At 48.4% G+C, this 22187-nt stretch overlaps 1 protein-coding gene across 6 annotated transcripts in view; it reads left to right on the top strand.

Annotated features, from left to right (window-relative positions):
• FSTL4 (follistatin like 4) overlaps positions 1 to 22187 on the top strand; it is a 731471-nt gene that overhangs the window by 671409 nt on the left and 37875 nt on the right. For all 6 annotated transcript variants that reach the window (XM_060091939.1, XM_060091938.1, XM_060091934.1 and 3 more), the window contains one exon: positions 8451 to 8571. In XM_060091939.1, the coding sequence (XP_059947922.1) occupies positions 8451 to 8571 (121 nt within the window). The remainder of the gene's footprint in view (positions 1 to 8450; positions 8572 to 22187) is intronic.

The raw sequence follows: 22187 nt of genomic DNA, 5'->3' as shown, positions 1-22187 counted from the left end.
CATCCCCAAAGTCCCAGAAAATGGCTGACTCCTGAATCCTTGCTAGCGTTAATGCTGGTGTTTCTACCGTCGGTACTAAGCCACTGCTGTGTCCAGGAGCCAGTTTCCATGCTAGTCCACTCACAAGCATTTAATCCTCAGCGCAGCCCTGTGAGGCCAGTGGGGTTCTGTTAGTCAGAGGATCCAGGAACTTGCCAGGGCCTGCAGCCAGCCTGCACACCCCAGCCGGAGCTCCCCGGGTTCCTTGCTCTTAGGACACAGCACCTAGCACCAAGCATTGCCAAGGCCTCGCCCTGGGGCAGCTGGGCCTGCCTCCTGCTTCAATAGTAACCACTGCAGTGTCCGAGCCCCAGTGGATGTGTCCCCTCCTGGTGCAGCCCGTGTGTCTGGGGCTCCAGGTCTCGTTAGCCACTAGCCTCTGCCACAGCAAAGAGAAGGCAGAAGGCTCTGAGACCAGCACGTGGAATTGTTTGGCTGAGATATTCTCAGGGAGAGGGAAAAATTTTCTATTGTATTCTTCTTTAAAAAAAAAAAAAAGGCTTATAGCAAACCCCATATATTGCAAATGACTTGAAAAAGCCACTCTTTTTTGCTGTTTTTTTTCTTTCACCAAATCTCCCTATTGGGGGCTTTCAGATGTCGGCAGGCAGAGTACAGTGACAAAAGCAGAAAAGCAAAAGCCATTAAAAGAAATTATTTGTGGCAGTGTTTGAAGGATGTGTTAAAAGATTCACTTTTTCCCCGTGCCTCTATGGTGTAAAACCATGAACAAATAACTCTAATGAAGCATATGCTCTCAGCCAGCTCTTCTTTGGAAGTGAGTTATTAAAAAGACCAAAAGAGAATGATTTAAGAGCTCATGACTCATTTAATTTTTATTGTCTTTGTATGAACCAGTCATGAATCTATTGTAAAAAGAGGAGAAGCGTTTGATTAGCATGGAGAGCTGTTTGCAACATGCTAGACAGTGGTTGTAGGTTCTGCATTAAAATAATCTCATTAAACACTTGGGTACATTTTGGTTTAAAATCTTGGAAAACAGTATACTTGAAGCACTCAAAGCCTTTGGCCACCTCGTGTCAGAAACCCTGGTTACAGATGAACAACCAGTTCTTTTGAGCTTTGGATGAGCTCAAGCCACAAGGAGAATTGGCCAGAGCTCTCCAAGAGACAGGGCCCGGGCCCATGGTACATCAGCCTGTGGAACGCATGGAGGTCTCTGCCCTCCCAAATACCTCCACCGGCCTTGGCTTTCTCAGTGGCCTCCTCAGGATCACCCCTCTTTCCCCATAGTGTTACCCACCAGGGTTCTTGGCCTCTTTAATCAGCAGAAATTGATCAGAGGCCAGACAAGAAATTCAGGCAAGGCTTTATTGGGGCCCCTGCTGCAGCAGCAGCAGCAGCGGGGAGCGAGAACAAACAACAGGATCCCTTGCTGGCTCACTAGCTGAGCCGGGTGGAACCAGTGAGCTTGTTCTTTATATGCGGTGAGAGTAGGGTGTGTCCGGGGTGGGTCAGCTGGGGGGCCAGCTTACGTGGTTTGCCCACCCCTTTGGTGGTGGTGTGTGCAGAGGGCATGCGCAGTACCCTGCTTTTGCTCCCGACCCCTTGGTTTTGCTCCAGGCTCTTCAAAAGCGGCAGTTGGGTTTTTTGGTCTCTTTGTGTCTTTCGTCTGGAATTTGCCCCAACTGCGCGTGCACACAGTTATTTTTAGTCCCATACAGTTTCTTTGTATTCTGTTGCTCGAGGAGAGGTGTGTCCAGGTGCAAGCACTGCAGCACTGCAGCAAAGGGGCCCAGGTCCCAACCTGTCTCAATAGTACTAGCTTCAAGGCTTTACTTGTGCTCAGTGACCTCTTGTGGCCCCATCTCAAAGGTACAGAGTCCCTCAGGAAGGTTCTGATCCAGCTTCCAGACCCTGAATGCAGAGCCCCAAGCCCTACGCAGGGGAGCTCACATTCAGGCTGCTTTCAGGCTTTATCTAATGAAAACGATACTGTGGTGAACATCCTTATACATACCTCTTTGCACATTTGTGTAAGCAGCCCTGTAAGATAAGTTCTTAGAAGTGGAATAACTATATCCAAGAGTGGACATATTTTCAGTTTTGATGGATATTGCCAAATCTCCCTCCAAAAAAGTTGCACCAGTTTATACTCCCTCCAACGGTGTATAAGATTTTTAAACACCATAGCAGGAGAAAATTCTTGATTGCAAGCCTTGTTGGTCCCTGAAATGAGCCATGGAAGGAAATTTAATCAAATCCTCCCTGGGGTGTTTCCGGAACAGCAAGAATGCCTATCAGCTGTCTTGGCTGGGAGTGTGATCCAGGTTAGAGGAGCTGGTAAGGCCCTCTAGGCCTGGGGACTCGTGATGCAAGGGGCCCCCGGGGGGAGGGTTGCAGGGTTCCCAGATGAAGGCAGCAGGTTCGAGATGGTGTGGAACTTCAGTTGACCCTGCTGTGCAGTCTAGCGCCTGAGTCCCTTCCCACCCAGGCTGGGCACACAGGGCTGATCGGTTAAGGATCCGAAGCCCCATTCAGGGGCTCAGGCCTGCAACTCCCCGGAAGGCCCCAGGAGCTGCCACTCATCCACGTGATACACTCTAGAGTCATGGCCAGTCAAGAGGTGTCTGGCCTCTGGGGATGGACGAGCTGGTGCTCAAAGCAATGTCTCTGGCGTGAGCCTTCTCGTACAGGTACCCAGGCCCCTGTGTGCACTCAGACACTCAAGCTTGTCCCCAGGGCAAATGCTTAGCATCCACACAACTGGGTCAGAATCTCCCCCATTTGAGTTCTGGAACCAATTACAAAGTTAGGGACAGCAGTTCATACAAGAGCGTCCTCACTCTGACATCGAGTTCAAGTTGGGGAGTTCCCCAAACTACCTTTAGGTTTTATAATTTAAATAGAAGGACACACAGAACTCACTGAGAGCTGTTATACTCACAGTTAGGGTTTGTTATCAGGAAGGAGTACAGATTAAAATCAGCCAGGAGAAAAAGCCCACAGGGCAGAGTCCAGGAGTGTCCAAGTGCAGAGCTTCCATTGTCTCCTGGCGTGGTCATGGCTCCCGGCATAGACATGTAACAACAAACCTACTAGAGAAGCTCACCCAAGTCTGTGTCCAGAGCCTTCACCAGCACTCGATCCCATACTGCTCGCGTGGCTGACCCCTAGTATCCAGCCAGGAGACAGGAGGCAGAGCTGGTGCCATGTGGTGCAGGGCTCCCATCATAAATCACATAGTTAGATGCTCTGGTTTACTCAAGCAAACAAAGGCACATCCCGAGGCCTAGAGTTCACCTCCCAATAGCTGAGGGCAAAGGCCAGACTTCTCTCTGGGTAATGTTACTTCTTCACTTCACTTCCTATGGCTCCCCACGAGCCAGCACGCTAGGCTGACACACCTCCATTCATTCAGCAAACACTAACTGAGCACCCATTATGCACCAGGCACCATGCCACACATGGGCACAGGACAGGGGTGCACAGAGAGATGAGGTGCCTCCCCTTTGGCACTGACCACATAAACCCCAGGCAGCAAGTGACTGCACACTCCCCACAGTCCTGGGGAAGCCCGGAGCCTCCCCACAGTGCCTTCTCCCACACCTGTGGCTCCCTGTCCTGGGCCAGGCCTGGGAGTGGGCAGGAGGATAGACCCACTCCAGGCTGCTCACTGAACGTGACTGTCCATAGCAGCCTTCCCCTGGGGGCTCAGTGGCCACTTAGGCATTGCTTCAAGTTGCAGGGACTTCTCTTTTAAGAGGACTTTGATCAAGAGGACTGCTTCTGCAGGCCCTCTCAGAGTGACAGGTCTGTCCTCTGAGGGGCTAGAAGGAGGTGACCAACACGGGAACCCCAGTGTGAGTCCGAGGGGTCAGCTGTGTAGAGAGAGCAGTGGTTTGGAACACGTGTGTGCACACATGCTCATGTTTACTGCATGTGTTCACAAGGATGTTTGTCTGTGCGCACCAATGATGCATCTGGTCTTTGCTGGGTCTGGATCATGGATATGTGTGTTCATGTGAGTGCAGACATCTCTGAGGACCGGCCATCACCAAGGCGCTGCATCGCTCAGTGTTTGGGTGCATTTGTGCCGGTGAGATGCTAGGGTTAGTGGAATTCTGGGGGCCAGAGTCAAACCAGCCTGGAGGACAAGACCCTCTCCTTTACTCCATCCTCTCCAAAGAGAGCCAAGAGTGCTCCTGAGAAGGGCAGAGCTAGAAAAGCTCTGAATAAATGTTTCTAAACTTTGTAGCACTGACAGTACCATTAACCTAACCTCTGAAATCACTCTGGAGTCCTTGTGTCTAACGTTTACTCACTAAGTAATCAGCACTGATGGCTCATTTTCGTATTACTTAGACCTGACTCACATGTATCACTATGACAACATCCCCCATCTTGCCTCTGCTTAAATATTGTTTAATACTGAAGTTTCGTTTAATTACTTTATTAAGGGCAGATACTTAGAAAATAGCTTTTTTAAAGGCAAAAAATGTATCTTTAAGTAAAACTGTCTCTTTTCCAAAGACAGATGTGCATCAATACAAAGAATGGTCTAATCTGGCATCTGTTTATTTCTGGAAGGAACCTTGATTTTGCTAATACATTTCTACGCATCAGAGCAAAAGAAAAAAAAAGCCATCCATAAAAAGACAGTTACAGAGATGCAATCAAGCACTGATAGCAGCATTCAGACACACCTCAGAAAACCTTCAGGAGAAGAAGGATTGCAGGTTTAGTTTTATGTAATTTCTTATAAATCAATTTTTAAAGTAATTTTCTTACATCCAATGAGGTAACTTTGATTTCTGTAGCCAGTATTCATGCTCCAGAAAATAATATGCACTTTTTTTCTATAATTATATGATGCCTATTGTTTCATCCCAGAGCCATTATTTTATTTAGTACAGAGTCAGGTTCTCCCCAGAGCCTAACTCACAGGCTGGTAATGAGTTAGGTGCTCAAAGTAGAGCCATAACGCATCCGGCAACCCACACACGTCCACACCTGAGCTATCACCCAAGGGATATGCCTCTGCTCCCAGGAGCAGTGAGGAAAAACAGACAGAGAGGTTAAGCAACTCTGTTAGGGGCTCCCAGAAGCCATCAGCCTGGTCTGGGACTACACGTATGGGCTCTGCCTGCTGCACTGAGTTGAGCCCTCCCAGTGTGCCCAGGCCTGAGGATGCAGCATGGAGAAGGGGGCAAGGTGGGAAGGCAGGGACAAGACTTGAGACCAGCTCTCTGCCTCCCCACCAGCCACTTGCTTTGGACCCCATGTGACTGGTAACATTTGGGGGCACAGGAAGGCAGGAGGTGGGCGCCTCCATTGTCAAACCCAAAGAACGGGAACCAGGGCACAGCCCCAGCAGAGAACCTAGCTCAGCGCCTTGTACAGTCTGCTCAGCAAATATCTACTAGGGCTCACTCTGTGTCAGGCCCCGCTAGGCACTGGGGACACAGCAGTGAGCACCAGGCACGAGGGTGGAGCTCACATTCTAGTTGGGGAGACACGTGGCAAACAGTATGCTAAATGGGAGTAAGTAAGTGCCAGGTGCTCCATGGGGGTTACAGATAGGGCCGGCAGATAACATATGAGCGGACTTGAAGGAGGTATAGCAAGCCAGACTGATAGTCCTGGGGTAGGGGGACAACAAGGAGAAAGTTCCTGAGGGGGCAGGATGCCAGGCATGTTGGAGCAACAGCAAGGGGCCACAGTGCTGGAGAGGAGTGAGCAAGGGAGAGTGGAAGGAGACGGGGCGGAGAGGCGACGGCAGGTCATCCCTGCAGACCCTCTAGGGCTGGGACTCTGAGTGAAGGGGGCGTGGTCTGGCTGCGGCGCAGAGGGGCAGCGGCGGAGGACGGTGCGTCTGGCCCACGGCAGTAGCAGTGGAGGTGATGAGAGAAGGTCAGACTCTGAATATATTGCGCAGGAGAGCTCTACTTTCTCACCCCCTGGGGACTGGGCATGTGTTTTGCTTTATGGTTTTCAGGGTTTTTTCTGAGGCTTAAACAAAGTGACGTATGTCAAGATTCCTAGCACACAGTTAGCTCGTGGAGACTGTAAGCTGGTGTTATTACTGGGCACCACTCTGCAGTTGATCTGTGGGAACCTCAGCCTGGGGGCTCTTCTCAGCCTGGGGTCCCATGACCACCCAACCCCACTGAGGTGGCGAGAAGAGCAGGGGGTGCCAGAACCTGAGACTGACTACAAGGGCCCTCCTGTGAGGAAGGGCTGTGGGTATGAAGGCTCAAGAAGGCAGCACAGAGGGAAATGCCAGGGGATCCCCAGCACCAAACCCCTTACAAGCAGCTCTGGTGTTGCCCTTTGGGATGGAGTCTGTCCAGGAACCAACCAAGTGAGGTATTGAGGTTCCCCAAGGTGGGGCCGCACCCAGCTCCCCAGCCCTCTTTCGAGATGCCATTCCACCACTGAGACTCCAAGCAAAATGTATTTTCCTGCAGATTTAGGTTTTGACACAGGAAACAGCTTAGATTAGAAATATGTCAGCCCCAGAACTGACTAACCATTAACTTTTCATAAGCAACTCAGGTATGAACCCTTTATGTCTCTGTTATGGCACAGGACAATTAAGCTATCTAGTGTTTTATTTTTATTAGGGAAGCTTCCACTGCGTGATAGGAATGGGGCTTTTTACAGCAGAGCAGTGTTTCAGAGAAAACTCTAAGGGTTTCTTACAGCAGCCTTCTCCAATATTTCACTCCACTGGGAGCACTTCTGAGTATTTTTTCCTTGATACCGAAAGCAGGCTGCATGCATCCACTCTCCACCTTCCAACCTGTGCCTTAACCCAAACCTCTCTTGGGCCTGCACCCTTCATTGGGTTAAATAGCCAGAAAGCATCTTTAGAGGACTCATGATGGTTGTGGCCAGGCCCTTGGACAATCCTTGTGCCACACTGACTGGTGGCCTTCCTTCCCTCCTGCCACGAGATTGCTTCTGTGGAAAAAGGAAGCTCAGGAAGGACAGGGAGAATGACGGAAGGGATGGTTTGGTGTTGGCTCCAGGGGGTCAAGAGGAGTTTTGCATCTTCTGTTAATAGTAAGAAAAGTAGCAGCCCCCATATATGTCACACTTCCCACATTGGAAAATGTACTCGTGGGCATTCTCTTGCCAGATCTCCCCATCACCCCAGGAGGCAGATAGGGCATATAAATTGTCCACAACTTACAGGTGGGGAAGCCAGTGCCCAGAGGGATGAGGGAACATTGGTCAGTGCCAGAGTTCAAGCTAAAACCTGAGTATCTTGAGTGCCAGCACTGGGCTTCCCCCATCACTCCTCACAGCTAGTACTGCCCAGCCCTGTTTCTCACCAGGGAGCCAGGACCTCCTCTGTCCCATCAGCTCTGAGCACCACACCTCGGAGATGTTTGGTAGCTAAAGCCAAACATGATGAAAGGTCTCCCTGAAACACCGGTAATTCCATTCCCCAGCATGTCTGCAGTTGGTGCCTGGACAGGGCCAGCATTGTGCATTGTTCTGCAGGAGACAAGGCAGCTGGCTGGAGAGGCCCTGGGGGAGTGCTGTGTGCCCAGCGCTCACCAGGGGACTCTTACCAGCTCAAAGCCCCCTCCTGCCCATCCCTCCCCACGTGCTGGCCAAATAGGATCCCACTCTGTGAGGCTGCAGAGGTCACAGGGACAAGGCTTACTGAGCCATTTCTCATGGAACCCCTGGCATCCGCCCCTCCTGCTCTCTAGTACATCCCTGCCCTTGTTTTTTGTTTGCCCTCATTTTCCTCAGAGTTCAGTTTCCCTTCTCTTAGGTTACCCAGATCTCTGTAAGCTGCCTGAAATTATTAGGAGATGGAGGTGAGATCTAAACCAGTGGTAGGCAAACTATAGCTCATGGGCCAAAGGCAGCCCACCACATTTTTTTAAAAATAAAATTACATTGGAACATAGTGATACTTATTAATTTAGGCATTGGTATGGCTATTTTCATGCTACAAGGCAGGGCTGAGTAGTTGACAGAAACCCTATGGCCCAGAAAGCCAAAAACATTTGCTATCCGGCCTTTTAAGAAAAAGATGGCTGACCCTAAAGGAGGCCACCCTGCAGAGCTTCTCAACAGGTGGACAAGAGATCAGGAAACCAGCCAAGCAGCAGCACAGGAGGGGCAGGTGAGCCCAGTTGTAGAAATGGAGAGGGAGGGTGCTGGGGAAGGTGTTCAAGCCAGACCTCGCAGAGAAGGTGAACAAGATCTTAAAAGGATGTACAGGGTCTGCGCAAGCAACACGGAAGAGACATGGAGGTCCTGCTGCCCAGCCCTTCAGGGAGCTCTGGCTGGGTAAGGGGGCCAGGCAGAAAGGAAGTCTCTCGCAGCTACAGGGTTTCTGTTTTCCTGCAAAACCAGAGACCTGGCTATCCTTCCCAGGCTACTCAACAGAGAAGCCAATCTTGTTGTCTTCCTTGCCCAAGCAGGACTTTGGAGAGGACGACTCCCTCTACATCACCAAGGTGACCACCATCCACATGGGCAATTACACCTGCCATGCCTCTGGCTACGAGCAGCTGTTCCAGACCCACGTCCTGCAGGTGAATGGTTAGTAAATGGCTTCATGCATGTTGTCCCCACAAAGTGTTCCCAAACGCTGCTCAGAACAACCCTCCTCCCCTCCTGCATTCTGTCTTCTTAAAGAAATACCTGACCCCAAAATGTCCCATCTTTCCTGTAAGTAAAGAGGGGCTGGGGAGGCGGGTGGGCAGGCAGGGGCAGAGTCTGCCAACTCATGTACTGGTCTGGCTTTCCCCAGAGCCGCCTCTGATGAAGTGAGTCAAGGTGGGAGGGGGTGAATCACTTAGGCAGGTCATACCCAGCATCTTCAGCAGGCCCCTGTAGAATGTGGAGTGTGCCCTGTAGGTGATGTTACCAAACTGAACTTGGGTCCACCCGCCTACTCAAGGTAAAGCCAGGCTACTGACACTGGGTTGTGGTGAAGGAAAGCGCAGCGTTTACTGGAGGGTGCCAAGCAAGGAGTCCAGGCAGCTAGTGCTCAAAAGGACCCAACTCCCGAAGGCTTTCAGGGAGAGGTTTTCAAAGACGGGGTTGGGGGTGGTTTGCTGTGGGGCGCGTGATCAGCTCGTGGACATTCTTTTGATTGGTTGATGGTGAGGTAATCGGGAGTCAACACTGTCAACCTTCTGATTCCAACCAGTCTGGGTTCTATGTACTTGTGGACAGCATAGAGTTAACTTCTTCCACCTGGTGGGGGTTTCAGTATCTGCAAAACAGGTCAAAGGACATGGCTCAGAATGTTATCTGTAGCCCTTGAGGAGGAACTAAAGGTCCTTGACTTTGTTTAATGACTAAACTATTATTATTTTTTCTTGCCTAACTGTTTTCCTTTCTGCATTTTCTCACTTGTCTGATTAAATTTATTCTTTGGCACTCAGGGCAGGCCTGGGAGTCTAAAGGTTTTCTATAGCAAGAGGCAGGTGGAGGACATGGGGGTTGTGGAGGGAGTCTGTCCCAGGAAGGCCCCATAGGGTCCTGCTCGGTTACAGTGACATGGAGATGGCAAGCTGTTGTGGTCTTGATCCAGTGAGAAGCAGACACTGTCTAGAACACGCCACTCCTCCTCCAGGTACTGTGGACCCAAATCACTTATCCAGTTGGGAGGCCTTACTTTCTGCAAAAGGGTCTGCTTCCCACCTCCCTCCCCCAGAGGCTTAACGAGCCTCAGCTTGGGCCCAGCCAAGCAGAACCTCAGCAGGCTGGGCAGGTTTTCTTTGATTCTCACAGGCCCCTGTGTTGCCAGGACTCCCAGAAACTGAGAATTAACCCCTGCTGATGACCACATCAACAATTACAACAGGCAATTACAATAGGCAGTGTTTTCTGAGACTTTCTCTGGCCAGTCCGTGGGCTAACACATCACATGGACTCTCCCAATCAGTATATTTTAACCCACTTTATGGATGCGTCTCTAGGTAAGGTCACTTTCCTGGGGTCACACCACGGGTAGGTGTCATTCTAGACCCAGGGCTTGTGCTCTGCCCTCTGTCACACTGCTGGCCACTCCAGCCATCACAACAAACAAGCCATCACAGTGCCATGGCAGATCAGCACTCCAGGGAAATTAGACGTGTCCAGCCACGCCCAGCTGGGCATCACTGCTTTCACCAAGCAGACCTGAGCAGGGCGTCTGTGCACCAGAGAATAACGTGAAAGCGCCAAGTCAGCCCCAGATCCTTTGTGCCAGCTGTGTCCAGGGCTTCTGCTCTGATAAAGTATACACGGTGTTGAGAAGAATTACATCATGAGATTCAGTGTCACTTACCTCTGGGATCCTGGGTGACAAGCCATTTAAGGACAACAGAGTGAGCTCAGCTTGCCTCTACATTTGTCCTATAGGACGTTTTAGGGATTTTTAAGTTCATATGTGCCGAAGCCATATTTTATTAGTATTTCCCTTGAGCTGGGACATATTTAATCCTTTGGGGCTTTGTGGCTGTGTTTGTTGGCTTGAATCAGGGTGTACAATGAAGTTTCTGGATTTCATCAGAAATAACCCAGGGGTTCCCAGGTATAATACCCCCTGGGTGAGTCATCCCAGGCTGCCATTCAGAGGCCGGTCTGGTGTGCAGCAGGCGGGCAGTGTCTGGGCCGCTCCCTGAGCAGGGCTGCTCCAGGGGCGGAGCGTGTACTCTGCAGTGTGAAGAGGGCTTTATCATCTATAGCTAGAAAGTGGTGCCCAGCATTGTACAGTGTTGGTGAATGTGTGGTTGCAGAACTCCGCACGGTTTGGCCCAGGTCCCTCGGGTCCTCAGACCAGCCTGAAAAAGGGAAATCACCCAGGATTCCCAGATCCTCCAGCCCTTCGCATCCTGCCCCCATCTCATAAGAACCGAGGGTACAAGGAGAGGGCTTGAGCCTGGTCCCCTTCATTTCCTCCAGAACAAATCTGTGGGGAAGGGAGGGGATCCACCAGCCCAGGAACCAGAGTAACTCGTGAGTGAGAGCCTGTGCTCGCCTCAGGCGCCTGCAGGAGACTCTGTGGTCTTAAACACCTTTAATACATGAATGGCAGGTCCACGGTGCTGGGAGGGCCCTTCTGCCTCCTGTTCCCCCAGAATTCTGAGACGGAGCTCAAGATAGGAATGAGTCATTTCCTCCCTCCCGGTGCTAAATCCGGGAGCAAGGCCCAGGCCCACGGGCACCATGTGTTGCTGGGCTGAAAGTAGAGACTAGGCTGCTTCCTGTTGCTACCCGAGTGGGGAGTGGACTCTGCAGCTGGCACTGGAGAGTTCTATTCGAGCCTTCCCAGGCACTCCACTCCCACCCACCCCCGAGCCCAGCGATTGCTAAAGAGGCTGCTTGGGGCCTAGGGGAGTCTAAATAGCAAAACCTCCCCACTGAGATCCAGAGAGAGGCCACCTGAGATCCATTTCCTAACTGCTGAGAGATTTAAGACTTCTCTTCCAGCCGAAGTACTAGAGTCAGCAGCAGCATGCTGGGACCTCTGTATTTTGTGGTGGGCCTTCCACCTCATTCCATGGCTTACTTTGCTCAGTTCCATGACGGCTGGGCTGGGCCATTAGGGTGGGCCTCAGTCCAGGAGCCCACAAGGTCCCTGGGCTGGGCTGACCCCCAGGCACTTGGGAGTGGCATTTGGGTCCATTAAGCAGCTTTCTCATGGGAGCACCATACTAAGGTAGATCTGGTGTCGCCTCCCAAGGACATGGGTCCATTGCCTGCTGACCAGGGAGCAAGACACGAGGTTTTCAGGGTATTCCAGAAGTGAAGCGTGCTGTGTTGACTGAGAGAGAAAACCTCCCTATCTGTGTGGGAAGGTGGGAAAATGTCATTGAAAGTAAAATGGTACGAAAGACACAATTACAGTAGGAACATTTACTGCATAATTACTGGGCACCATCTCTGTTTCACAGATGAGGAAACTAGGGCTCAGAGACATTAAGTGATTTGCCCAGGAACCCCAGCCCTACAATTAGTATATAACTGCAAAATGGATCTTGACACCAAAGCCTAGACTCTTGACGCCTTCTCTGCCCCATCCTCCCCTTTGGGACATTGCACTGTTGCTGTTGGTGAATCCAGATGTGGTCATTCAGCAGGTCGGTGTTGATCTGCTGTCAAGCGGGGGCACACTGTGGGGGACCGGGGACAGGAAACCTGCCTCATTTATCCCTGAAACAGCTGGCTTAGCGAGCACCCAATGAAGGACCCACAACGTAGATATAAGGGCAGGCCCTGCCTGCAGCAGGACTGAAGTTGATGACCTGCACGGCTTGGTCGTCCAGCTCCAGGTGGGCTTGGCAGATCACTGTGCAGGTGCCTGATGCTGCTCAGGTTCCCAGGGGGAGGCCCAGGAGGGCTGGGCTGCTGCGGAAGGCTCACCAAGGCGGTGGGCACGGGGGGCTTCCGGGCAGGAGGACTGGGAAGGTGAGAAGGCACCATCTGTGCTCAGGACAGAAGGAGCACTGCTTTGCTGAGGCATCTCATGGAGAAGATGTGAGAAAGCTATAACAGATTCATCTGTGGGATTTGTTCCTTTTCGTCAGTCATCCCAAGCGTGAGTCAAAAGCATGAAAGATGTCCCAGAGCAGCTTGAGTAGAATTGGTGGGGTCGCCCAACTGTGCTGTGGGTGGTGGGATTTGGTCCCCTCTTGGCCTGGCAGATGGCCTGTGGCTTACTGAGCCGAGGCGGTGCCCAGGACACACAGATAGGGAACAATGTTCTGTCGGTTCCTTCTCCTTGCTTCTCCTCAGAGGGAGGACAAGAAGGGGAGGATGATGAAGCGGGGAGAGGAGGCCCTGCCAGCTCCCTGCCTCTCTGAGGGCTCAGAAGACTCCACATGAATGTCAGGTGTGCTGGGGAGGCAATGTGTGGCCAGTGGGCCCAATAGACAGGGATACCGCACATGCGAACAGGAGCTGGGTGGTGCTGTTCCACCCAAGGCACGGCGCAGACCTGAGCTGGAGACACCTCTGTCATAGAGTCAAGACATGAACTCTGAGCCAGAGAGACCTGGATTCAAGCCTAGTACCTATCCAAGTGCTGGTACTTCCTTGACATACATCTTTGGCGAGTAAACTCACCTGTAAAATGGGAATAACAATAGTGCCTCCTCCCTTATAGGCCTGATGAGATAGGATATGTGTCAAATGCTTGGGAAATGCCTGGCCAGATATAATTCAAAGTCCAAGATGGGACAGATATGGGGGAGATTTTGTTTTGTCTCAAGCCATATTTAACTGTAGTTGGTGGACACAGATGGTCTGAGCTGGTAGCCCCTCAGAGACCTTCCAACTCATTATACAGATGGGAAAATCAAGACCCAGAGGAAGTTGCCAAGCCAGGAATAAAATATAGACTTCTCCCTGGAGCTGCCTCCTCCCTGGTGGCAGGGGCAGGGGCCCATATACAGGGTGGGTCACCATCTTCTGGAGCTTCTTCTCCATCCAGGACTCTGCCTTGACCTGGTTTGCTAAAGGAAACCCTTCCAGGCAACTATTTCCTTTCTGAAATTATTAGTATAACTTCCCCATAGGCCAGACCTCCCAGAGATGAGGCCCAAACACTGGCATGATTGATAACTTCATGCAAACTTCCCACATTGCTTCCATAGGAGGAACAGAAACTTCCAAAATAAATGATTAATCCATTAAATTAAAAACACCCTCAACCGCCCCACAGTTCAGACAAGTAACGATTCATTCCCAAAACACAATAGTAATGTCTCAAATCTGTTTATTACTCTAGCTTGGTACTTTTGTGAATGTGCCTCTTACTTAAGACATATTTATGCTGCCTTTCACCTTGGAAATGATTGATGTTTCCCAAAGAAAATGTGCCTTTGTGTTATGTATTCAAATATTTTCATGGGAAGGTTTTGCAAATTTAAAAGAAAACGAATGTGTTTATCCCAGATACATTAATTTGAATGCTTTTTAGTGTGTGAATTAACACAAAGGAAGAGGGGAGATCGGGGCCAGAGGAAAAGAGTTGGGCCTTTGCCTTGCTGCTGGCAGAAAGCTGTGTCTCCACCCGATCCCTACCCTGGGAAGGGTAGTTTCTCACAAAGAAAATGCAGGACTTTTTCTGGCAGGACCCTGGCCAAGCAGGGGCCAAGGGTACCAAGGTCTTTGATGCCTCCCTGCCCAGGGTTCTCCGTAGGCCCTCCCTGTCCTGGCAGGAGGCTGGATCAGGGCTCTGGCTGCAGTGCTCTCTCAGAGCCCGGGGCCTGTTCCACACCAGCTGCAGTCTTAGCGATGCCTCATCACATGCGAGGAGGACAGTTGGGTCCTGAAGGCAGTGGCTGAGCTTCTACCCAAATGATGGGATGATTATTTTTTCCCTCTAACATCCTATTGCCAGTTTTCAACTTAGCAAAGGTCAGGTCAGGGCAAAACGGGCCTCTTGGTGAAGCTCCTTGGTACTCCGGGCTTTGCCTTCGATGTCACAGGTCCGCTCGTGCCAGGCATGGAGCTGGGAAGATCCAGGAGGCTACCGGCCCCGATCTAGCCAGGGATCTGGGCCTGTCTGCAGGGCCCCCTCCCATTGCTGCTGACTGGGCTGTGCTTCTTTGGCCTCCTCCACGCCAATCCCTCAGGAACCATAGGAGGGCAGGCCCAAGCCACTGGTTCACGGAGAAGCAGCAGCAGCTTGCATCCCCGGGAGTCCACCGCGCACGCTCACAGACGCGCACACGCACGCACACTGGGACCCGGGCCCTGCCCCACCCCTCCCACGTGCCCCTGCCCCATGACCTTCTCTCTCTCTGCCATGCCCGCCCTGCCTTCTTGACTCCACTGCCCTGCACTGATTGTTCCCTTGGCTAAGAATCCTCCCTCCCACCCCCCCCTCCCCGCTCCGCCCTGCCTAGCTGCCAACACCACCTCATCCTTCACTGTCGTCGTCATTCGTTCAATAAGCATTTACTGAGGTTCTCTCCATGCCACTCACCAGGCTGAGCACTGAAAACAGCAGTGGACAGACCAAAATCCCCATCCTCATGGAGCAATTCAGAGGGTGGAAAATACTAAGGAGGAAAATTTTAAAACAGGAGGGGATAAGGAGACTCAGATAAAAGGTGGAAGCTTTAGGTATGATGGCAAGTAAAGGCCATACTGAAAAGATGACATTTGTGTCCACTTGGTGGGAAAGTCAAATATGCCTCCAAAGGATCTTGGTCTGAGCACCTGGAAAAGTAGAGGCCATTCACTGAGAGGAGAAGATCGTGGAGGAGCAGGCTAGGAGAAGAAAGATCAGGAGCTCGTGGGGACGTGATAAACGTGTGATGTCGTGCAGCCCATGGGGTATCTAAGTCTGGAGTTGAAGGAAGAGGTGTGACTGGCGGTATAAATTTCTGATGCCTGACGGGGGCTGGTATTTAAAGTCAATAGACCAGAATAGATGCTGAAGGAGTGCAGACAGAGAACGTCCAGCAGCCGAGCACGACAGCACTGAGAGCCTGGGGGATGAGAAAAAGCAGCGAGGAAAGCAGAGAAGAAGCCACAGAGACAGGAAAACTAGGAGTATGGTGTCTGGGGCCAAGGAGGAGGAGTGATCAGCTGTGGTGAGTGCCACCGGCAGGTCAGGGAAGGTGAGGAAAGAGAACTGGCCATTGGGTCATGGTCGGTGTACTGGGGGGCAGGGCACTGTGATCCAGAGCAGAGCCATTTCCACACGTGGTGGGGAAAGGTCTGCCTGGAGCTGGCTCCGGGGGGGATCGGGGGGAGATGTGAGAGCCACCAAGTATGGACAACTCTCCAGGGTGTTTCCAAGAAGAAAAATGGGGCAGAGTTGGGGAGAGAAGCTGGGGTAAAGAGGTTTGGGGTTTTTTCTCCAAGATGGAAATTAAAAGCATTTTATGGACTAATAGGAAAGATCCAGTAAAAAGGGGGAAACTGATGCAGGAGGGAGAGAGAAGTGCTAGAGGGACGTCCTGGACAGGACGTGAGGAATCTAGGAATGAGGCTCGTGGGACAGGAAACTCAAAACTGGGTCCTTTTCTGGAGAATGGAAGGAGGATGGTCTGGCGGTGGCAACACCTGCCACACCTCCCAGCCCATGGGATAGGGGCCGGGGCCGGGGGAAGAGTGTGGGGAGAGAGAGCCACATCCACTTAAAAGGCTGCAAGAGAAGGAGTGTCACCAGGTTTCCATCTGAGCAAGAAGGTGAGGAACACTCACAGAGGAGTTTAAGGATAGAGGGCATTTTGCTGACGGCAGAACATGAGTTCTAGAAGGCACAACAGAAGGTTTTGGGGATGATGGATGCCGCAGCAGCCTAGGCTCTTGTAGGCTGACAGGATCCCAAATCAAGGGCATGAGGGAAAGGGTCCTGATGGTCCTCAGCTGGAGATGAGGAGACTGGGGACAGGGGCCACTGGGAGGTGGAGGACGCGCGGTTCTGAGGCCCATCTTTAGTCCTGCTGATGGAGGGATGGCGGTCCAAGGACAAGTGGTCGTATCCCCCAGGATGACTTCGGCTCCTGGAGACTTCCAGGCCAGCCAGGGTTTCCTCTCTCTCAGCATACGTGAGCTGTCTTCTAACTCCTGCCACTGGAGGCCCAGGTGTCTTTGCCCAGCAGATAGTCCTTTGTTTTTAAGGGAATGGATGGTTCCACTCCCTTGACTTTCAGTCAGCTTTCGTCTTGTTGTAGAACTGCGCCACCTATTTCAGTTCAATCGGTCTGCAAGAGCTTCCAAGTCCGGGCTGACACAGGGTCTCACCTGGAACCTGACAGGTAGAAGCAAATCCCTCAGCCCCAACCAAGACCTCCGGAATCAGACACTGTGGGGTGGGCCCAACATTGTTTTAACAAGAGCCCCTGCTCCAGCCAGGAGATGCAGATACACACTCAAGTGTGACAGGTTCCTGGGTCCACAGATTCCCATCAAAGGGCAGGGCAGAGGCAAAGGCTAGTCTTCAAGGCTTGTGCTGGCTACTGGGCACCTCACTGAGGTGGTCCACAAACCACCAGTTCACTGGACAAATCTACTATCAATAAAGGGGTAGGCCCCACAGGCATAAGGAAGGTCAGTATTTCCTTTGTGAGGTGGAGAGAGTAGATCCAAGTGCTCTCTTCTGATAAGTCTTCCCAGACCCGTGTCCTTATGTCCCCAAAGCTGCCTTCTGGTAATCCTCATCACACTTGCCATTATGTTACTCATCTTCCCCCTGACAGAAAGCTTCATGAGGCCAGGGACTGGGTCGATCTTATTCACGGCTCTGTGTGTAATGCCTGACACTTGGTTGGGATGTAATAAATGTTGACCGTACAATATTGAGTTGACAGAACTTTGTAAACTCTATAAAGACCATAATGTGCTGCTGGACTCAAAGCTGGGAAGTGCCTCAGCCCTCCCCTCTCCTCCCCACATTGCCTTTCCCTCTCCCCTGCCTCTCCCCCTCCCCCTATTTGCTATTGTAATACTTGAAATACTTTGTAATATCTGGTATGGAAAATTGACAGTCATCACTCTTGTTTTTCAGAATTTCTTCTGCTGTTCTTTCACATTCTTTCTTCTAGCTAAATTTGAGAATTATTTTGTCAAGACCCCACCAATTGATTTTAACTGGAATGAGATTAAATGTTTGGTGTAATTTGGAGTATCTTATTTCTTAACAACAGTAAGTCTTCTATCCAAGATCATCTCTCTCTAATTTTTTAAGTCTTTTTATATGTCTTCAGTGAGATGTTATAGTTTCATTCATTTCGGTCCACTGTGTTTTCTATCTGGCCGCTACTGGTACATAAGTGAGCTATTAATTTTGTCTGTCTGAGTACTGGCCCCTTTATGGTACTCGCTTATTAAACCTTACACTTTTGGTTTGTTATCTGGAGCATATCCAGGTAAAGTATCATTTTTCTCCACCTCTTTAATATTTATCCCTCTCATTTCTTGCCTTCTATTAACAGTAACATCCAGCAAAATGTTGAGAGTCTGATATTGCCTCCTTTCCTCTTTCCTTTTTGTTTTTTCCCCACTTGGTGTTTCACCATTCTGAAAAGATTGGTGCTGGTCCCACTTTTTATAGAGATACTCTTCATTGTAGGAAGAAAATATTATTCTGTTCCTATTTTATTGAGGTTTTTTTCCCTCAAGAAATGGATTTTGAATTTTTTTCAAAGGCCTTTTAGTGTCTAGCAAGAGAATCAAATGGTTTTACTTTTTTGACTGCCTTTGACTTGCATATGATTAATTATAGATTTCCTAATAGTTAGTCATTGAAACATATTATACTTGGTCACAGTATGTTCTTTTATTGGGTTAGCCAAAAAGGTCGTGAGGTTTTTCTGTACCATCTTACGGAAAATAATACATCCTACCCAATAATACCATGCTAGGTTTGATTTGCTAATATTTTTATGTGGGTATTTGTTTTTTGTGTTTTTTTAATTTTTATTTCATATTGGAGTATAGTTGATTTACAATGTTGTGTTACTTTCAGCTGTACAGCTAAGTGATTCAGTTACACATATACATATATCCATTCTTTTTCAGATTGTTTTCCCATATAGGTTATTACAGAAATGGAGTACAGTTCCCTGTGCTTGCTATACAGTAGGTCCCTGTTGGTTATCTATTTTACATATAGTAGTGTGTACATGTTAATCCCAAACTCCTGATTTATTCCTCCCCCCCCCCAACATTTCCTCCTGCCCGCAACCACAGGTCTGCTTTCAAAGTCTGTGTGTCTGTTTCTGTTTTGCAAATAAGTTCATTTGTATCATTTTTTCTTGGATTCCACATTTCGAAATCTGAGTCTGTTTCTGTTTTGCAAATAAGTTCATCTGTATCTTTTTTTTTTAATTCCACATGTAAGTGATATATGATATTTTTCTTTCTCCGTCTGACTTATTCGCTTAAGCATAATGATCTCTAGGTCCATCAGTTTTTTCTTAATTTTTATTTTATATTGGAGTATACTTGATTAACAGTGTTGTGTTAGTCTCAGCTGTACAGCAAAGTGATTCAGTTATACATATACATTTATCTATTCTTTTTCAAATTATTTTCCCATTTAGGTTATTACAGAAAATTGTGTAGAGTTCCCTGTGCTATACAGTAGGTCCTTGTTGATTATCTGTTTTATACATAGTACTGTGTATATGTCAATCCCAGACTCCGAATTTATCCCTCCCCCCAACCTTTACCCTTTGGTAACCATAAATTTGTTTTCTAAGTCTGTGAGACTGTTTCTATTTTATAAATAAGTTCATTTGTATCATTTTTATAGATTCCTCATATAAGTGATATTATATGATATTTGTCTTTCTCTGTGTGACTTGCTTCACTTAGTATGATAATCTCCAGGTCCATCCATGTTGCTGCAAGGGGCATTATTTCATTCTTTTTAATGGCTGAATAATATTCCATTATATAAATGTACCACATCTTCTTTAACCATTCATCTGTCAATGGACATTTAGATTGCTTACATGTCTTAGCTATTGTAAACAGCGCTTCAGTGAACATCAGGGTGCACATATCCTTCTGAATCATGTTTTTCTCTGTATATATGCCCAGGAGTGAGATGGCTGGATCATATGGTAATTCTATTTTTAGTTTTTTAAGGAACCTCCATACTGTTCTCTATAGTGGTTGTACCAATTTACATTCCCACCAGCAGTGTAGGGGAGGGTTCCCTTTTCTCCACACCCTCTCCAGCATTTATTGTTTGTAGACTTTGTGATGATGGCCATTCTGACTGGTGTGAGGTGATATATCATTGTAGTTTTGGTTTGCATTTCTCTAATAATTAACAATGTTGAGCATCTTTTCATGTGCCTCTTGGCCACCTGTATCTTTTCTTTGGAGAAATATCTATTTAGGTTTTCTGCCCAATTTTTGATTGGGTCGTTTTTTTTTTTTTTTTTTTTTGCGGTATGCGGGCCTCTCACTGTTGTGGCCTCCCCCGTTGCGGAGCACAGGCTCCGGACGCGCAGGCTCCGGACGCGCAGGCTCAGCGGCCATGGCTCACGGGCCCAGCCGCTCCGCGGCATATGGGATCCTCCCAGACCGGGGCACGAACCTGTATCCCCTGCATCGGCAGGCGGACTCTCAACCACTTGCGCCACCAGGGAGGCCCCGTTTGTTTTTTTAATATTGAGCTGCATGAGCTGTTTGTAACTTTCAGATAATAACCCCTTGTTAATCATGTCATTTGCAAATATTTTCTCCCATTCTGTGGGTTTTTTCATTTTGTTTATAGTTTCCTTTGCTGTGCAAAAGCTTTTGAGTTTAATTAGGTCCCACTTGTTTATTTCTGTTTTTATTTCCATTACTCCAGGAGACGACTTGAAAACCATATGGCTGCAATTTATGTCAAAGAGTGTTCTGCTTATGTTTTCTCTAGGAGTTTTATAGTATCCAGTCTTATTGACTTTATTTTTGTGTATGGTGTTAAAGAATTTTCTAATTTCATCTTTTTACATGTTGCTATCTAGTTTTCCCAGCACCATTTGTTGAAGAGACAGTCTTTCCTCCATTGTATAGTATTTCCTTCTTTGTCGTAGACTAATTGACCATAGGTGAATGGGTTTATTTCTGGGCTTTCTGTTCTGTTCCATTGATCTGTACTTCTGTTTTTGTGCCAGTACCATATTATTTTGATGACTGTAACTTTGTAGTATAGTCTGAAGTCAAGGAGCCTTATTCCTCCAGCTCCATTTTTCTTTCTCAAGATTGCTTTGGCTATTCGGGATCTTTAGTGTCTCCATACTAATTTTAAGATTTTTTGTTCTAGTTCTGTGAAAAATGACATTGGTAATTTGATAGGGATTGCATTGAATCTGTAGATTGCCTTGCTTAGTGTAGTCATTTTGACAATACTGACTCTTCTAATCCAAAAACATGGTATATCTCTCCACCTGTTTGTGTCATCTTCGATTTCTTTCATCAGCATCTTATAGTTTTCAGAGTACAGGTCTTTTGTCACCTTAGGTAGGTTTATTCCTAGGTATTTTATTCTTTTTGATGCAATGGTAAATGGGATTGTTTCTTTAATTTCTCTTTCTGATCTTTCATTGTTCATTTGTAGGAATGGAAGAGATTTCTGTGTATTAATTTTGCATCCTGCAACTTTATCAAATTCATTGATGAGCCCTAGTAGTTTTCTGGTAGCATCCTTAGGATTTTGTATGTATCGTATCATGTAATCTGCAGTGAGAGTTTTACTTCTTCTTTTCTAATTTGAATTCCTTTTATTTCCTTTTCTTCTCTGATTGCCGTGCCTAGAATTTCAACACCTATGTTGAATAAAAGTGGTGACAGTAGACATCTTTGTCTGTTCCTGATCTTAGAGGAAATGCTTTTAGCTTTTCACTGATGAGAATGATGTTAGCTGTGGGTTTGTCATATATGGCCTTTATTATGCTGGAGTATGTTCCCTCTATGCACACTTTATGGAGAGTTTTTATCATAAATGGGTGTTGAATTTTATCAAAAGCTTTTTCTGCATCTATTGAGACAATCATGTGGTTTTTATTCTTTAATTTGTTGATGTGGTGTATCACACTGATTTGTGGATATTGAAAAAGCCTTGCATCCCTGTGATAAAACCCACTTGATCATGGTATATGATCCTTTTAATGTATTCTTGGATTTGGATTGCTAGTATTCTGTTGAGGATTTTTGTGTCTATGTTGATCAGTGATATTGGCCTGTAATTTTTGTTTTTTGGTATCTTTGTCTGGTTTTGGTAACAGGGTGATGGTGACCTCATAGAATGAGTTGGGAGTGTTCCTTCCTCTGCGATTTTTTGGAATAGTTTCAGAAAGATAAGTGTTAACTCTTCTCTAAAGAGTTTGATAGGACTTCCCTGGTGGCGCAGTGGTTGAGAGTCCACCTGCTGATGCGGGGGACGCAGGTTCGTGCCCCGGTCCAGGAAGATCCCACATGCCGCGGAGCAGCTGGGCCCATGAGCCATGGCCGCTGAACCTGCGCGTCTGGAGCCTGTGCTCCGCAATGGAAGAGGCCACAACAGTGAGAGGCCCGCGTACAGCAAAAAAAAAAAAAAAAAAAAAAAAGAGTTTGATAGAATTCACCTGTGAAACCACCTGGTCCTGGACATTTGTTTGTTGGGAGTTTTTTAATCACAGTTTCAATTTCAGGACTTGTGATTGGCCTGTTCATATTTTCTATTTCTTCCTCGTTCAGTCTTGGGAGATTGTACCTTTCTAAGA

The sequence above is a fragment of the Mesoplodon densirostris genome, chromosome 3, assembly GCF_025265405.1.
Source record: "Mesoplodon densirostris isolate mMesDen1 chromosome 3, mMesDen1 primary haplotype, whole genome shotgun sequence".
Taxonomy (NCBI): Eukaryota; Metazoa; Chordata; class Mammalia; order Artiodactyla; family Ziphiidae; genus Mesoplodon; species Mesoplodon densirostris.
This window is presented reverse-complemented; position numbering and strand designations above follow the sequence as displayed.